Below are 18,822 nucleotides of genomic sequence, written 5' to 3'. Positions count from 1 at the left end.
ACTGTGTCCCGCCTTGCATTCAGCCAAAGAGTTCAGTCTTGGATTCATCAGAACAACGAAATTATCTGTTCTTCACTAGTCTAGAGAGATCTATACTGCCTTTCTTGAAACTCCCTAATGACTGTCATGTCCTTTTACTGAGAAGTGGCTTCCGCGCTGGCCACTTCTACCATAGAGCCTGATTGATGAGTGCCTGCAGAGATGTTGTTCTTCTAGAGGTTTCCCATCTTCAGCAGCAAACTCTGAATTCTTCTGCACCGAAGCCGCTTCTCCCCCGATTGGCTCAGTTGCCATGGGCCAGCTCTAGGAAGAATCTTGGGTTCCAAACTTCTTCCATTTAAGAATGATGGACGGTCCATCGTCGGTGTTCTTGCGGACTTTCAAGCTTGTCGAATATTTGGTAACTTCCCCAGATTTTGGGTACCATACTATTAGACAGTTCGTGTCCCTTTCACTCCATGTCCAAATCCATTTAATTTACTAAGTACTCCAATCAAGTGTAAAAGCATCTCAAGGATGATAATCAATGGAAAACACATGCACCTGAGCTCAATTTCAAGTCTCAGTAGCAAATGGTCTGAATACTTACACTACCGTTCAAAAGTTTGGGTCACTTAGAACGTCCTTGTTTTTGGAAGAAAAGCACATTTTTGTCCATTTAAAGAACACTAAAATTGATCAGAAATACAGGTATGACATTGTTGATGTTGTAAATATCTATTGTAGCTGAAAACGGCAGATTCTTTATGGAATATCTACATAAGCGTACAGAGGCCATTATCACAACCATCACTCCTGTGTTCCAAATGGGCACTTTGTGTTAGCTGATCCAAGTTTATAATTTTAAAAGGCTAATTGATCATTAGAAAACACTCTTGCAATTATGTTAGCACAGCTGAAAACTGTTGTCCTGATTAAAGAAGCAATACAACTGGCCTTCTTTAGACTAGTTGAGTATCTGGAGCATCAGCATTTGTGGGTTTGATTACAGGATCAAAACGGCTAGAAAAAATAACTTTCTTCTGAAACTCGTCAGTCTATTCTTGTTCTGAGAAATKAAGGCTATTCCATGTGAGAAATTGCCAAGAAACTGAAGATCTCGTACAACGCTGTGTACTATTCCCTTCGCAGAACAGTGCAAACTGTCTCTAACCATAATAGAAAGAGGAGTGGGAGGCCCCGGTGCACAACTGAGTAAGAGGACAAGTTCATTAGAGTGTTTAGTTTGAGAAACAGACGCCTCACAAGTCCTCAACTGGCAGCTTCATTAAATAGTACCCGTAAAACACCAGTCTCAACATCAACAGTGAAGAGACGACTCCAGGATGCTGGCCTTCTAGGCAGCGTTCCTCTGTCCAGTGTCTGTGTTCTTTTGCCCATCTTAATATTTTCCTTTTAGTGTCCAGTCTGAGATATGGCTTTTTCTGTGCAACTCTGCCTAGATGGCCAGCATCCCAGAGTCGCCTATTCACTGTCGACGTTGAGACTGGTGTTTTATGTGTGGGTTGTGGGTGTAACTGCCCATTTAGTGGGGGATATTCAAAACTGACCTAAGATCAGTGTCTAGGGGCAATTTCACTGTACACCAAAAATGTGACTGACAGGCTCAAATCRGTCTTATGTAGCAAAATGTGAAATTGTATTTTTTACATTGGATAAAAGTAGAGACTCAGCTACAAAATGGTATATCATACACTACATTTGAGGAACAATGGGAAAGTCATTTTTGCTTCTGAAAGTGTGATCAAACTTGTAAACTCACTTTTTGAGAAAATGAGCCTTTGAATATTTGTACTAGCTACTTGAAAGAAGCCCTTCCTTGTCTACACCCCATTCAGCATCGGTCACATCCTCTTAACCTTTATCCCCAACCATCTCTTTAGGGTTGATCCGAGCGTTCTGTACTAACGCAGTCAAGCACCCCTGTAAACCATTTTATTACACAGATTCAATAGCTACTGAAAACAAATGTGTATTTTTGTGGTTGTGACCCAGAGGGCTCTGACCATTTATTTTGGGACGTTCTTATGTCAGATATTTGGAGTGAGATAAGATTTGAAAAGAAACTGCTAATAATGTCAATTGTAAAGACTCTGATATTATGTTTTATTTTGAGTCCAAATTAATGGACCCTGATTTAACTATCATTGTTGAAAATTTTTATTTTTCTGCACATATTTTTATCATAAAATGAAGTGGCAGAGAACAACCCCTCTGTGCATTCTGTTTAAGATAGAATTGAAATTGGGATTTTGATGATAGTGTGTAAACAACCAAAAAAGCAATTATCGTACATACAACGTATTTAGACAAATTGAAAAAATGTATCTCGATATGTAATACCCGTTCATATTTATGATACTCTTGTTTGGTATTACAGTTTGAAGTCGGAAGTTTACAACTACACCTTAGCAAATGCGTTATTAACTCTCAATTTTTTCACAATTCCTGACATTAATCTAGTATAAATTCCCTGTAGGTCATTGGATCACCACTTCTAATTTAAGAATGTGAAAATTTCAGAAAGAATATTAGAGAGAGTGGATTTATTTCAGCTTTTATTTCTTTCAGCACATTCCCCAGTGGGTCAGAAGTTTAACAACACTAATTAGTATTTGGGAAGCATTGCCTTCTAAATTGTTTAAACTGGGATCAACGATTCAAGTAGACTTCCCAAGCTTCCCACAATAAAGTTGGTTGAATATTTGGCCCATTCTCTGACAGAGCTGAGTTAACTGAGTCGGTTTGTGGCTCCTTTGCTCGCACACGCTTTTTTCCAGGTCTGGCTTTGTGGATGGCACTCAATACCTTGACTGTTGTTGTCCTTAAGCCATTTTGCCACAACTTTGGAAGTATTGCTATGGAGGTCAATTGTCCATTTGCGAACCCATTTGCACCAACCTTAACTTCGCTGACTATTCTTGAGAGGTTGCTTCAATATTATTCCACATAATTTTCACCCGTCATGATGCCATCTATTTGTGAAGTGCACAAGTCCCTCCTGCATTCAAAGCACCCCCACAACATGATGCTGCCACCCCTGCTTTCATGGTTGGAGATGTTTCTTTTTCAAGCCTCCCCCTTTTCCTCCAAACATAACATGGTCATATGGCCAAACAGTTCTAGTTTTCATCAGACCAGAGGACATTTCTCAAAAAGTACGATCTTTGTCCCCATGTGCAGTTGTAAACCATAGTCTTGCTTTTTATTGGCGGTTTTGGAGCAGTGGCTTCTTCCTTGCTGAGCGGCCTTTCAGGTTGTCGTTATAGGACTCTGTTTAATTGTGATTAGATACTTTTGTAACTGTTTCCTCCAGCATCTTCTCAAGGTCCTTTGCTGTTGTTCTGGATTGATTTCACTTTTGCACCAAAGTACCTTCATCTCTAGGAGACGTTTCCTTCTGTGACGGCTGCATGGTCCCATGGTGTTTATACTTGCGTACTATTGTTTGTACAGATGAACGTGTACCTTCAGGTGTTTGGAAATTGCTCCCAAGGATGAACCAGACTTGTGGAGGTCTACAATTTTTTATGAGGTCTTGGCTGATTTCTTTGATTTTCCATGATGTCAAGCAAAGAGGCACTGACTTTGAATGTAGGCTTGAAATACATCCACAGTACACCTCCAATTGACTCAAATGATGTCAATTAGCCATCAGAAGCTTCTAAAGCCATGACATTTTCTGGAATTTTCCAAGCTGTTTAAAGGCACAGTCAACTTAGTGTATGTAAACGTCAGACCCACTGGAATTGTGATACGGTGCATTATAAGTGAAATAATCTGTCTGTAAACAATTGTTGGAAAAATGACTTGTGTCATGCACGAAGTAGATGTCCTAACCACTTGCCAAACTATGTTGTTAAAGAATTTAGTTAAGGGTACTGGTATGTAAACTTTCGACTTCAACTGTATTTCTGTTTTTGAATTGGTTTTGTTCATAATAATAATAATAAAAAATAGCAGTCAAGAACCCAAGCTAACTTGCTTGCTACTTCCAGACAGAAATCAGAGAACAGCYCACTGAACAKTAYTCGCCCTAGCAGAAATGGTTAGTCTGTTATGTTATCCAGAGCGTTGGTGACTGCAACTGTGCTGTCAGATTGTYYGTTCGTAAATTCAAAGCGTTTYACTCTCGGAGCGTTCAGAGTGCACAATGGATGCTCTGGCGGATGACTAGGGTTGAACAGAACGGCTGTMAAGYACCCAAGCTAACTGGCTAACATTGGCTAGCTTGCTAGCTACTTCCAGATACATAATGAGAGAACACCGCACTCTGACCATTTTACTCACCCTAGCAGAGCTGGTTAGGCTGTATTCATGTTATCTAGAGGAGTGGTGACTGTAACTGCTGCTGGCAACAATTGAATTACGCTTTCTTGCCAATGTTTACTGACACTGGCCATATTCAACTGGTGTTGAGCATTAGTAAATTCATCAGTTATTCTGYGCTCTGGCACACTCAGACGAGAGTGCTCTGAAATCGGAKTAACGTTAGATGGCCAGAAATGGTTACTTGCAGTCTTTTGTTAAKACATGTAGCTAGCTAGCTAAACAATGAACCATAATCACAACTCATGATGTTACTACCCTGTATGAATCTGCAGGTAGCTAACCAACATCTATCAACAGTTGTCGCAGTGGCATTCTATTGAAATGCATACTTGCATAGTGGAGGCTTTTGTTAAGACATGTATCTAGCTAGGTAGCTAAACAATGAACCATAATCTCAACTCATGACGTTCCTACTCTGCATGAATCTGCAGGTAGCTAACCAACCAGGTTCAATGTTAGCTAGCCATGCAAATGGCTCTGAGATACGAATAATAAGATCATACATGTAGCGTTAGCTAGCGAGCCAGCCAGCTAACGTTAGCTAGCTAACGGTACACTTTAACTTGAAATGAAACTACTTTCTTACCTGTGTACATCATAGATGGACGCATCTCCTGTCACGGGTGCCATGGTTGTCCTTAGTTTGAAGATGTAATCCAGAGACAGGTGTTTTCTCCATCTCCTTAGCATACTCTAATTCCACTGAACTCGGTTCAGTGGAATTAGAAAGTGGAGAGCAACACTTATGCAGTTTTACTACGTGATACATAAAAAAGCCGYGTTAGACAGGATTACCAACACATACTGAYCATCTCAAATAGACAGAAGCCCGCTACATGGYAGACCAATCCAAACTCATCTCTCGGCATGTCYAGCCCACTCATTATCTCAGCCAATCATGSCTAGCGGGAAGGTTGCTYCCTTTTTCTGTGGCTAAACCAAGTAGGCTCATAATTTAACAATGCACACTAAGATACCTATCTGTTATTCATGTGATGAGCATGTGGCAAGTGTAGGCCTCATAGGTAGCTGTTRGGGCCTCTGAACCTATTGTAATCTGCACTGGAATTACTTCTCAACAAGGTTATCAGACGGCTGAGATCTGATGTGTCTTCAGTGGGTSGTTTTGGAGGATTCGTTTTTCTTGTTTGTTTCACATGTTCTGGATGGTTACTATGAGAAACGTTTATTTGAGCTGTTGTTTGATTTAGTGAAAGAAGCATTGCAAACATTACTATCTCTCGCTCTCGCTCTCTCTCTCTTCCCTTCAGGCGTCTCCACTGTACACGGAACTACATCCACATTCACCTCTTCACCTCCTTTGTGTTTCGGGCCATCAGTATCTTTGTGAAGGATGCTGTCCTCTATGCCATGTCTGACGACGGAAAGACTGAAGCAGAGGAATTGGCAGAGAGACCCCATATGGTACTGTGCACTTCTGTACTGACGAAAATTAGATTAGATTGAAGTTTATTGTCCTACACGAGGAACATCTTCCCACAGCTCACACATACATAAACCACATAGAAAAATACAGTAGGAAACAAACAACAGTTAACAGTAAGATATAAGTAGTACCCCCACACCTGCACATATAGGAGGAAGAATTTTACATAGAATAATACATAGAATTTTTCTTAAAGTGTTGCTGAACTCACAGATTTTCCCTGGGCTTTTCTGCTGCTCATTAAGAAATGTGGTTCGATGTGGGTGCGTTATGTTTGCTATTGTTGTTTGTCCCTCTTGAATCACCATAGACCACATTTACTCCACACAGATGCGTACAAAGCTCTCCCTCGCCCTCCTTTTTGAAAATCTGACCATAATTCTATCCTCCCGATTCCTGCTTACAAGCAAAAACTAAAGCAAGAAGTACCAGTGACTCGCTCAATACGGAATGGTCAGATGACGCGGATGCTACGCTACAGGACTGTTTTGCTAGCAAAGACTGGAATATGTTCCGCGATTCATCCAATGGCATTAAGGAGTATACCACCTCAGTCACTGGCTTCATCAATAAGTGCATCAATGATGTGGTCCCCACAGTGACCGTACGTACATATCCCAACCAGAAGCTATGAATTACAGGCAAAATCCACACCGAGCTAAAGGCTAGAGCTGCCGCTTTCAAGTAGCGGGACACTAATCCAGACGCTTATAAGAAATCCCGCTATGCCCTCAGACGAACAATCAAACTGTCAAAGTGTCAATACAGGACTAAGATTGAATCCTACTACACCGGCTCTGACACTCGTTGGATGTGACAGGGCTTTCAAACTATTACGGACTACAAAGGTAAACCCAGCCGCAAGCTGCCCAGTAACACGAGCCTACCAGATGAGCTAAATGCCTTTTATGTGTGGTGCCAGGACAACAACCTCTCCCTCAACATGAGCAAGACAAAGGAGATGATCGTGGCCTACAGGAAAAGGAGGGCCGAACACGCCCCCATTCACATCGACGGGGCTATAGTGGAGCGGGTGACAGTTTCAAGTTCCTTGGTGTCCACATCACCAACAAACTATCATGGTCAAAACACACCAAGAATGTCTTGAAGAGGGCACGACAACACCTTTTCCCTTCAGGAGACTGAAAAGATTTGGCATGGGTCCCCAGATCCTAAAAAAGTTCTACAGCTGCACCATCGAGAGCATCCTGACTGGTTGCATCACCGCCTGGTATGGCAACTGCTCAGCATCCGACTGTAARGCGCTACAGAGGGTAGTGCGTACTGCCCAGTACATCACTGGGGCCAAGCTTCCTGCCATCCAGGACCTATATACTAGGCGGTGTCAGAGGAAGGCCCAAAAAATTGTCAAAGACTCCAGTCACCCAAGTCGTAGACTGTTCTCTCTGCTACAGCACTGCAAGCTGTACCAGAGTGCCAAGTCTAGGTCCAAAAGGCTCCTTAACACCTTCTACCCCCAAGCCATAAGACTGCTGAACATTTAATCAAATGGCTACCCAGACTATTTGCATTGACCCCCCCCCGCATTGTTTTTTTACAGTGCTGCTACTTGCTGTTTATTATCTACACAGTCACTTTACCCTTAACTACATGTACAAATTACCTCGACTAACCTGAACCYCCGCACATTGACTTGGTACCGGTACCCCCTTGTATACAGTCAGGTCCATAAATATTTGGACATTGACCAAGTTATTATTATTTTAGCTGTCTACCACAGCATATTGGAGTTGAAATTAAATAATGAATATGAGCTGAAAGTGCAGACTTTCAGCTTTAATTTGAGGTCATTTATATCCAAATTGGATGCTCGCCAATAGGTTTTGAATTGAGAAATATTGACAAGTGGCAGTCGGGATGCGCATTGTCTCAATTCTCATTTTTCCTAAAACAGTGGTAGACTTGAGTGGTCACTATCAAACACATCAGCAGTGGCMACTCCATCAAGGGCTTAGGGACCAAGTGTTCTTTTAACATAACATTGGCAATGTGTTGTCTTATCTAAACAAGTCTGAGGCGCTGCGTAATGTGGGCAGGTCTGTCTCACTGTCTGTAGGTTCTGCCGTACGATTGGATAGTGTGCAAACTCCGTGCATGACAATTCTCCCTAGGCGTTACCATCCTGTTAGTGGGCAAGTGGGAATGATCAAAATCAAAACCCAGCCCTCAAGTAAGTTGTTGCGATCTCATTTACACTAATCTCACACAAAACTCTGTTTTGGAATATATTGACTTTATGACCAAAGTTATCCTACTTTTTCAGTTTTGGCACTGGAATAAATGTTTCTGACCAAAATCGATGACACAGTTTTCAACTAGAGATGTTGGTTTTTGTGTTCAGTTGCCCTTGGTGATAGGCCCTGTGATGAAACTCCTCCCAAGTCTTGATGTCTCTGAAAATGTCAAGTAAAAATAAGATATTCATTTAGCAGAGGATTTTATCCAAAGTTAATTACAGAATGTGGGATTCAATCCCACAATATGTTTCTGACCAAAATCGATGACACAGTTTTCAACTAGAGATGTTGGTTTTTGTGTTCAGTTGCCCTTGGTGATAGGCCCTGTGATGAAACTCCTCCCAAGTCTTGATGTCTCTGAAAATGTCAAGTAAAAATAAGATATTCATTTAGCAGAGGATTTTATCCAAAGTTAATTACAGAAATGTCAACATTGACAGTGACACAAACATTCAGTATATGTGGCCCATGTGGGATTCAATCCCACAATTCGATGTTCCTTACACCGTGCTCTATCCCAGGGGGGCAGAAAAAGGGCAGTTATTGGAAAATATATAGGTCCAATCCGTAGTTTAAGCTACGGATTGAAACCGTAGTTTTCCCCACCTACTCTAACCCATTGATCCATTGGAACCATTATCTGATGATATGTTGAATGTCCCAAGTCCCTTATTAACAATATGAACATCTCTCTGTCACCCTATAGGTGGGCTGTAAGGTGGCCGTTACTCTYTTCCTGTATTTCCTGGCGACCAATCACTACTGGATCCTGGTGGAGGGGCTGTACCTGCACAGCCTCATCTTCATGGCCTTCCTCTCAGACAAGAACTACCTGTGGGCGCTCACCATCATCGGCTGGGGTGAGTTTTTCTACACTCCCTGCAGGATACAACTTTCTGGTTCCAGGTAGGACCATTTCACATAACGAGGTACCCTCAAAAAACTCTTTATGATGAAACRGTTCTACCTTGAACCTAAGAAGGTTCTAGAACCAAAAAGGGTTCTACTATGGAACCAAATAATGGTTCTCCAGGGATTGCCAAAGAATCCTTTAAGGTTTTATGGTACCTTTTTTTCTACAMGTGTAGACCAGTGATTCAGCCCATTGACGTTTCGAGTTGTATTTTTTGTAGCCATTTCAGAAGATTGATATATCGTATGAATTGGGTTCCTGAGGCGTTAAAGTGGCAATCTGCAGCACAAAACAATAACAAAGCGTGCACCCCATYACTGTTTCAGTAAACAGCTGGGGATGGGGCTGGAGAAATGTAACCACTCTCAAAATCATAGACAGAGCTAAGGCTGCAAGGACAGGCCATACTAAGGACTGGCCGTCCATGATTTCAAAATTATAGTTTTAATCATGTCTTGAGGCAATACAGTGTTTGTTCCAAATTTACATTGTTTACTAAACTAATGAGGCATTTATTAGTGATATTCTTCAAGAATCAATGGGTATATACAGTGGCGATTTTAGCATGTAAATGTTGGTGGGGCAAAAAATCWAAAAAGGGGAATGCATGCCAGCAAAGCCACTACACAACACAACAGTAAACAATACATTAATTGCACTATAACAGTGGCAAACGGTGCCCAGAAACTGTTWGGGTCTACATAAAGCTGTTCCAACAGCAGTCCCAACATCTTACCACTGTTAAACMTGGCTATCAGCAGAGCCTTGTCTGGCAGCAAAACMGTTCATTCAGCCTCATTTACTGTCTTTAAAAAAAACATAGCTGATATGGCTGACTTGCTTAAACAAATGTGGTTTCTAATGACAATTKAGATGTACAAACTATGGCATAAGGGGACGACAAGCGCATAAGAGGCAATCCATAATTTCGATTAAGACAATGACCGAGCTAGGACTGTTATATTGGTCAATATAACAATCTGTTTAGCACTTCTGAAATGTACAACAACAGAATTCAGAACATGGGCCGTTCTTACAGTGCTCTCCCTGTACACCAAGTTAGAACCGTAGGATAAATAAAGGGGGCATATAAGCAGACAATGAAAGCTCTTATAATATTTGATGATTACATTTCTCTAAAACAGGTTATAGACTACAGTAGAACAGTCAGAACAGTAGGCGAAATTAAGAGGGGTAAATATACCAAATTATTAGGGTGAGGCACATGGGCTACTAACATCTTACTACACAACATACACTTAGCATTACTTTCTTAGTTACAGTATACATATCTCCCTGGCATATTACATCATTTATGAAGCAGCAAGCAATATWTTTTTGGACTCACATTGTTGTGCTYGGCTCACTTGAACAGGAAGGTGGCGTGGCAGTCCTTCGAGTTAACAGTTGTTTTGAGCGTGGCACAAATCATGCTTCATTGACAGCATGGCCAATGTTGGATGTTTATCATTTTAAACTTGGAAAATAACCCCTTAATCGCAGATTTGGGACCACAGAGCCACTGTCACTGATTCCTTCCAAACCACTCATTGTTGAATTTGCGACTTCCAACTTGTTGTGAAATGTTTATGTCCAATGGCCGATGAGCACTGATATGTTTTATCTATAATTTCTCTTCATTATTTCTCTTCATATGACAAGGATTTAAAAGGATTTGCCAGTAGATTGTCGACTTGATTCATGATGATGACTGCTAGCTAAGATTGTGAAAGTATGATGTTGACATGATCAGTCCAATCAAAGCTACTGTGCATATGACGTGATTTGACGTAATTTTATCTGTGGCCACACACTGAGCCAATCACAGCGCAACGCTCTGTATTTTCTACTGGCTTGCCTCACCACCACAGAAAGCACTGCGCTAGGCTGAAACACCTGCATTTTGGAGCTGCCTTACTCAAGAAAACAAAAAAGAGACCCTGTTTGTATGCAGCTTTATTAACTCAATGATATATATTATTTTTACATTGTAAACTGATATGTGACATGTATTAATGCCAAAAGAACATGCAAAACATGTTAATGCTAAAAATGTGGGGCTCAAAACAACTGCCCTGAATGACTGGTCGCCACTGGGTATATATCATTAATCTAAAAATCCAAAAAAGGGTTTAAAAGTAGCCACAGATTGCCTCTTTAAACACTCCTCCATGTGTTGCGAGATCAGATTATGTGAGTAGTGCACCTGCAGGAAAAGACCAGTGGTGTAAATTACTTGAGTAAAAAATACTTAAGTACTACTTAAGTTGTTTTTTTAGGTATCTGTACTGAACTTTACTATTCATATTTTTGACAACTTTTACTTTTACTTCACTACATTCCTAAAGACAATTATGTCAATTATGTCTTTTTACTTCACACATTTTCCCTAACACCCAAAAGTACTTGTTACATTTTGAATGCTTAGCAGGACAGGAAACTAGTCTAATTCACACAYTTATCAAGAGAACATCCCTTGCCATCTYTACTGCCTCTGATCTGTTGCCTAGTTAAATAAAGGTTAAATACAAAATAACAAAAATATCTGGTGGACTCACTAAACACATGCTTTGTTTGCAAATTATGTCTGAGTGTTGGAGCATGCCCTTTGCTATCCGTAAATTAAACAAAACAAAGAAAATGGTGCCGTCTGGTTTGTTTAATATAAGGAATTTTAAAWGATTTTTACTYTTGATACTTAAGTATATTTGAACAATTCCATTTATTTTTAATACATAAGTATATTTAAAACCAAATACTTTTAGACTTTTCCTCAGGTAGGATTTTACTGGGTGACTTTTACTTTTACTTGAGTCATTTTCTTTTAAAGTGTCTTTCCTTTTACTCAAGTGTGACAATTGGGTACTTTTTCTGCCACTGGAAAAGACCCCCTGGAAAGACACCGTTGTTGTGTATGTAAGATAGCACAGATGGGAATTCAACATTATTCAACATTTAATCTATTTCACCCTCCTACCGCTTTGCCTCCCTCTCTCATAGGTGTCCCTGCGGTGTTTGTGTCCATTTGGGTCAGTGCGCGAGCATCATTGGCAGACACACAGTGAGTCCCTTTATACATAATTGTGTGTACATCACATTGAAGTGAATAATCACACTTAACAGTAGCTATTCTACACACAATTTGCAGGTGCTGGGACATCAGTGCGGGAAATCTGAAGTGGATCTATCAAGTCCCAATTCTTGCAGCCATTGTAGTAAGCAAATATTTCCTTTTCACCTAGACTCATGCACTTCACAAGCATTGGTCTCTTGTCCCTTTTTTTAATGGTTTGATAGCGTCCTTGATTTCACATCAAACGTTTTATTTGACACAATCCAAATAAACTCAAAAGCTGAAAGGTACTATTTATTGGATGTCTCCCGCTTTCYGCTGATCTTCAACTTTATACCATGAATACGGTGTCCGAAGTCAGAATGACTGTTACACCAACTCCTTGTGACTCTGACGCTGTCTTAATATGGACACCTTACATGTATTTCTAACTCTTCCTACAGGTGAACTTCTTCCTGTTCCTCAACATCATACGAGTGTTGGCCTCTAAGCTGTGGGAGACCAACACAGGCAAACTGGACCCCCGTCAGCAGTACAGGTGAGGGACTGCATTAGACTAATAATAAACAGTAAAAGACTGACAATAGACTAGTAATCAACTAGTAATGCACTTGTAATAAACTGTACTAGTAATAGCATGGATAAATGAATGGATACATGCTTTATGCATATGATACAACCCACCATTTCTTCACTTGCGATAGAGCCTAGGCTAGTTTTTCCTGATTGCATGACAYGTGACTGTAAATGTGTGTTTTGAAAAATATAATTTGAAATCAGAAATCACCATGCATGGTATGGGAATACAATGGCTGTGTCTTGATGATAAATCCTATGTTGTCTTACATAGCTTCACGTTTCTCTAAATCAAGGCCACTTTATTCAAACATAGATAAATAGCATATTATAATGCTGTAATATTATCTGTAAAATTGTGTCCGCTACTGTCCACAGGAAGCTGTTGAAATCCACCCTTGTCCTGATGCCCTTGTTTGGAGTGCACTATATGGTGTTTATGGCTCTACCCTACACTGAGGTTACGGGCCTGTTGTGGCAGGTGCAGATGCACTACGAGATGTTCTTCAACTCTTCCCAGGTCAGACACCCCAAAGGGCAAATACTCCCTGAGAGAAAAACATATATTTTTTTGTGTTTTGATCGCAGGTTGACGTTTATTGTCATGAGTCTTGTCCTGGAGGCAGAACTGAGGGATTTCCCCATAGATAGGCCAGCTGAAAAATAACMATTGGCTATATTGTAAAAATTCRTAATACCAAACATTTGATATTTGGTCTTAATTTAATTTGGGATAGGCGTCCCGCTAACGCGACAACTTCCTGTGAAACTAAATAATCATAAATTATGGATATAAACATTTAGGTACATATAAGTGTCTTATATCAGTTAAAAGCTTATATTCTTGTTAATTTAACTGCACTGTYCGATTTACAGTAGCTATTACAGCAAAAACATGTCATGCGATTGTTTGACGACGGCGCCCCACATTAAAATATTTAAATTCACAAATAGCGAATAAATATTCACTTACTTTTTGAAAATCTTCCTCTGATTTGTCATCMAAAGGGTTCCAGCTATAACATTTAGTGTTGTTTTGTTAGATAAAATCCTTCTTTATATCCCAGAAAGTCTGTTTAGTTGGCACCATCGATTTGAGTAATCCACTCGTGAAAATCAAATCTTTGTTTCAAAAAGTCAAAATATGTTTCTATTTACTCGTCAGATACCCTAAAATGTAATCAAACTATAATATTTCTTATGGAAAGAAGTATGTTCAATAGGTAACTGGTTTTAGCAGGTGCGTCCTGTCTTCATGGCACACGCAAACACGAATTTCCAAGACTGTGTCCCTGTACTAAAACTGATATTTCGTATTTGTTTTTGAAGTTACAAGCCTGAAACCTTGAACATAGACTGCTGACACCCTGTGGAAGCCATAGGAATTGCATCCAGGGCGCTAATTATCAATTTGACCTTATACTTGCCATTCTAAGAGGATAGTCTCTGAACAACAAAAAAATTCTGCTTGGTTTTTCTTTGGATTTTCTTCTACCATATCTATTGTGTTATATTCTCCTACATTATTTTAACATTTCTTCAAACTTCAAAGTGTTTTCTTTCCAATGGTACCAATTATATGTATATCCTGACTTCAGGGCCTGAGGAACAGGCTGTTTACTTTGGGCACGTCATTCAGGCGGAAATTGAGAAAAAAAAGGGGCCWAGCCCTAAAGAAGGGTTAGGGTTAGGCATTATGGTTAGCAGTGTGTTTTTTTGTGGCTGTGTCAGCTAGACACCACTCTGCAGAGCTGCCTCCAGAACAAAACTCATGACGAAAAAGGGCTAATCTGCCAAATTTATGCAGGCTATTGTCCATCAACTGTTGATGACTATTGATGGCAGATTTWTGTTATATCCTAAAAATCCTGTTCATAAATGTTGAACAGCACTAAATGTATTTCCTTTTTCTAAACTTGGGCTTTTTCCCTTTTATCTTTTCAGGGATTCTTTGTGGCATTCATCTACTGTTTCTGCAATGGGGAGGTAAATGCAGAACAACCTACCTCATTTTGAATATCTACGGAAGTCCAGAGAGGACATATGAATAAAAAATCATTTCCCCTTGTTATGTCGAGGTCACGACTTATCTCATAGTCACTACATAACAAAAATTGTTTTGTCGAGATGAAGATATAATCAAAAGTTACACACATCATCTAATAATTTGTTCAGATGCACAATAATCACTTAATCAAGGAGCGCTGTGGCTGTGTTGATGTTTTAAGCCCTGAACAATGCTTGACAGGCAATTGTCTGCCTGGCTGCGTGCCCCACAGCCAGGCAGGGAGAGAGGGAGAGAGAGCCTACCTTTTCATGGTTGTTTGATCAATAGGACTGTAAAGTTCCCAAATGTAAGAGGACTCCCGTGATATTTACATATTTTTGTGGCTTTTGCCGAATGCGTTCTAATAATCTAAAGTCGTGCTGTTACTACTGYCTGTAAACACACAGTCCAGTTCAAAGTGAATGATGGCAGGCCYGTGTGGCAAATASCTTTTTTGCATAAAGGGCTACTGTAGCTCTGATTGGTTATGGTGCACCTGTCTGCGTAGACTCCGGTCCTGGATGAGACAGATGTTTTTATTMGGTTTYATTTACAGCAGTGTYTATTAATTGTCCAAACACACGGCCGCTTTCTCATTGTTTATTGCTATAGAATTTTCACAAATGCCTTAGTCTGTCATTYCCAAACAATCTATGAATTTATGAAAACGAGCATATCTAAGTGTTCGCTTGTCAGAAAATTTAACAGATTTTTATAAGATTCAACTTTAAAACCTGTCTTCCCAGGTGCAGGCGGAGGTAAAGAAGGCATGGCTACGGCGGAGCCTGGCCCTGGACCTCAAACAGAAGACCCGGGTGACCAGCAGTGGGGGCGGGGGCAGCTGCTACTATGGCGGCATGATGTCACACACCACCACCCACAGCGTGAGTCTGACTGTGGCCAATCCCAGAGGAATGTCCCTGAATGGGGGAGGGGCCCCCGGGGTGGGAGGAGCTGGGGGAAGCTATGGGGGAGGGGGAAGCAGGCAGCCACGCCTCACCTCCACCTTCCACCCACTCACCAACCTGCCAGGTTACGCGCCCAGCAACACGGAGACCCCCAGGCAKAAACTTGTCATTTGGAGGCCTGGGGTGGGGGCTGGAGCTGGGGCCGCTGTTGGTGCCTTTCCCAGGCACCCCGGGGCTGCTAGCGAGGGGATCCAAGGAGGTGGTGGTGGAGCCAAGACAGAGACTGCAGTCTCTGTGCCCCAGCGGCTGGGAGACGAGGACCCCTGCTGCTCTTTGTCTCTAAAGGAACTAGAGACCATCTTGTGAACTGGAACTGTTAGATCTATGGTGTCTAACAGTGAGAGCAGCACTTATCCAGATTCCTGCCATGGATCCATATCAAGGCTCCATTCAAGTGATCTCCAATGACCTATTTGAATCTCCCCTGAATCCCTTGTTTGATTGACTGATGTCTGAAGACTTAGCTACGTACATTTAGTTGGGGTTAAAGAATCATTGTGTGTAAACTGGTCTGATGACACAATTACCAATGGAACATTGATCCATTGCTCATGAAGAAATAACATGTACTTTTAGCATGATTGGTGATTTAATTTATCAGTGGTTGTAATAAAGAACCCAATGACTAGTGAGTTGCTGCATGCCTTTCTACACGTGCCATATTTGTTTGTCAGGTGCATTTGGTATCATCGTTAGACAGACTATTGTTTTTCCTTTTATATTTGCCTGTTTGTCTGCTTGTCTGCTTTCTCTGATCTCTTCTCTGTCTGCATAACAATTCATGCACTATTTGTCTATTGTAGTGAGATGTAATTTTTATCGGAGAAAAACGTGGAAATTAAGCTTTTACAGMGATGAATAAGCAGCAGTAGGCTGCATTTGAAGGGATCCTTACCTGAGGCCCATCGCCCAACGAGCAAAACTAGTGCATTTAAAATCCCAATACACTTTACCATAAAACAATAATAGATTAACAAAATAACAAAAACACATGTCTAAAACAGTAAAATATCAGCTCAGGATTGACCTTCTTTACAGATTTACCTTCTTTACAGATGTAAAGAAATTGTTATTTTGGATAGTGATAGCACACTTGATATGTACAGTGCATTCGGAAAGTATTCAGACCCCTTCACTTTTTCCACATTTTGTTACGTTACAGCCTTATATTAAAATTGATTAAATAGTTTTTTTTATTCATCAATCTACACACAATACCCGATAATGACAAAGCAAAAACAGGTTTTCATGTTTTCAATTTTTGCAAATGTATTAAAAATAAAACAAACGTAAATATCACATTTACTGTACATAAGTATTCAGACCCTTTACTCAGTACTTTGTTGAAGCACCTTTGGCAGCGATTACAGCCTTGAATATTTTGGGTATGACGCTACAAGCTTGGCACACCTGTATTTGGGGAGTTTCTCCCATTCTTCTCTGCAGATCCTCTCAAGCTCTGTCAGGTTGGGTGGGGAGAGTTGCTKCACAGCTATTTTCAGTTCTCTCCAGMGATGCTCGATTGGRTTCAAGTCCAGGCTCTGGCTGGGCCACTYAAGGACATTCAGAGACTTGTCCCGAAGCCACTCCTGCGTTGTCTTGGCTGTGTGCTCAGGGTCGTTGTCCTGTTGGAAGGTGAACCTTCGCTCCAGTCTGAGGTCCTGAGTGCTCGGGAGCAGGTTTTCATCAAGGATCTCTCTGTAGTTTGCTCGGTTCATCTKTCCCTCAATCCTGACTAGACTCCCASTCCCTGCTGCTGAAAAACATCCCCACAGCATGATGCTGTCACCATACTTCACTGTAGGGATGGTGGCAGGTTTCCTTCAGATGTGACGCTTGGCATTAAGGCCAAAGAGTTCAATCTTGGTTTCATTAGACCAGAGAATATTGTTTCTCATGGCTTGGTTTATGCTCTGAGATGCAGTCAACTGTGGGACCTTATATAGACAGGCGTGTGCTTTTCCAAATCATGTCCAATCAATTTAATTGAGTCTCATAGTAAAGGGTCTGAATTMTTATGTAAATAAGTTATTTCTGCTTTTTATTATTAATACATTTTCAAAAATTACAAAAAAAYKATTTTCACTTTGTCATTATGTGGTATTGCTTATAGATTGTGAGATGTTTTATTTRTTTTTTCATTTTAGAATAAGGCTGTAACGCAACAAAATATGGAAAAAGTGAAGGGGTCTKAATACTTTCYGAATGCACTGTATGTAATTGGCTATATTAGGCAGTCAGGTTTGTATTGTAATTTAAAAAGAATCAAATGAAGAATTGTATATTTCAATCCTTAAAGATCACTCACCCTTTTGTAACACCTCTTTTCAGTGTTTATCTTTGGGGAAAAGTGTTGACAGATTATGTACGGTATATTGTGGTATTGATAACATAAACCATGCATTGTCAAACTCTTACTCCATAGAATTGCATTTTTGCTCTTCAGTCTTGCTCACCTTTTGAGCAAATAGAGAGGCTTGTCAAGGGGTATTGGGGATGTACAGTACAGTTGTGGGCACTACAACGTTTTGGAGAAGATAAAAGTGCCACATTTCTAGTGGTGTGAAGTACTTATGTAAAAATACTTTAAAGTACTACTTAAGTAGTTTTTTGGGGTATCTGTACTTTACATTACTATTTACTCCACTACATTCCTAAAGAAAATAATGTACTTTTTACTCCATACATTTTTCCTGACACCCAAAAGCACTCGTTACATTTCGAATGCTTAGCTGGAGAAGAAAATGGTCCAATTCACATACTTATCACGAGAACATCCCTGGTCATCCCTACTGCCTCTGATCTGGTGGACTTACTAAACACAAAAATGCTTCATTTGTAAATGATGTCTGTTGGAGTGTGCCCCTGGCTATCCATAAATTTAAAAAACAAGAAAATCGTGCCGTCTGGTTTGCTTAATGTAAGGAATGTGAAATGATTTATACTTTTACTTTYGATACTTAAGTATATTTAAAACCAAATACTTTTAGATTTTTTACTCAAGTGGTATTTTACTGGGYGACTTTTACTTGAGTCATTTTCTATTAAAGGTATCTTTCCTTTTGATAATTGTGTAGTTTTCCCACCACTGCACATTGCTGGATGTGTTTTCACTCCACTGTCTTAACTCCATGCCAAGGCATGCCAGGCCAGGCTTGGGCAAACAGGGCCAGTGTCTGCACAGATTATGTGCACAAGTAGCCCAAGA

The 18,822-nt window shown here is 40.5% G+C and overlaps 1 protein-coding gene across 1 annotated transcript in view; it reads left to right on the top strand.

The window, feature by feature from the left end:
- Nucleotides 1–18,025, top strand: part of pth3r (parathyroid hormone 3 receptor) — a 23,052-nt gene extending 5,027 nt beyond the window's left edge. The window contains exons 3-10 of the mRNA XM_070448689.1: nt 5,604–5,757; nt 8,744–8,897; nt 11,951–12,011; nt 12,099–12,165; nt 12,467–12,561; nt 12,978–13,119; nt 14,544–14,585; nt 15,393–18,025. Coding sequence (XP_070304790.1) covers nt 5,604–5,757; nt 8,744–8,897; nt 11,951–12,011; nt 12,099–12,165; nt 12,467–12,561; nt 12,978–13,119; nt 14,544–14,585; nt 15,393–15,920 — 1,243 coding nt within the window. The 3' untranslated portion in view covers nt 15,921–18,025. The remainder of the gene's footprint in view (nt 1–5,603; nt 5,758–8,743; nt 8,898–11,950; nt 12,012–12,098; nt 12,166–12,466; nt 12,562–12,977; nt 13,120–14,543; nt 14,586–15,392) is intronic.
- The last annotated feature ends 797 nt before the right edge of the window (nt 18,026–18,822 follow it).

Source organism: Salvelinus sp. IW2-2015, linkage group LG18 (assembly GCF_002910315.2).
Source record: "Salvelinus sp. IW2-2015 linkage group LG18, ASM291031v2, whole genome shotgun sequence".
Classification (NCBI taxonomy): domain Eukaryota; kingdom Metazoa; phylum Chordata; class Actinopteri; order Salmoniformes; family Salmonidae; genus Salvelinus; species Salvelinus sp. IW2-2015.
The sequence above is the reverse complement of the archived record's forward strand: the minus strand, read 5'-3'. Positions and strand labels throughout refer to the sequence as shown.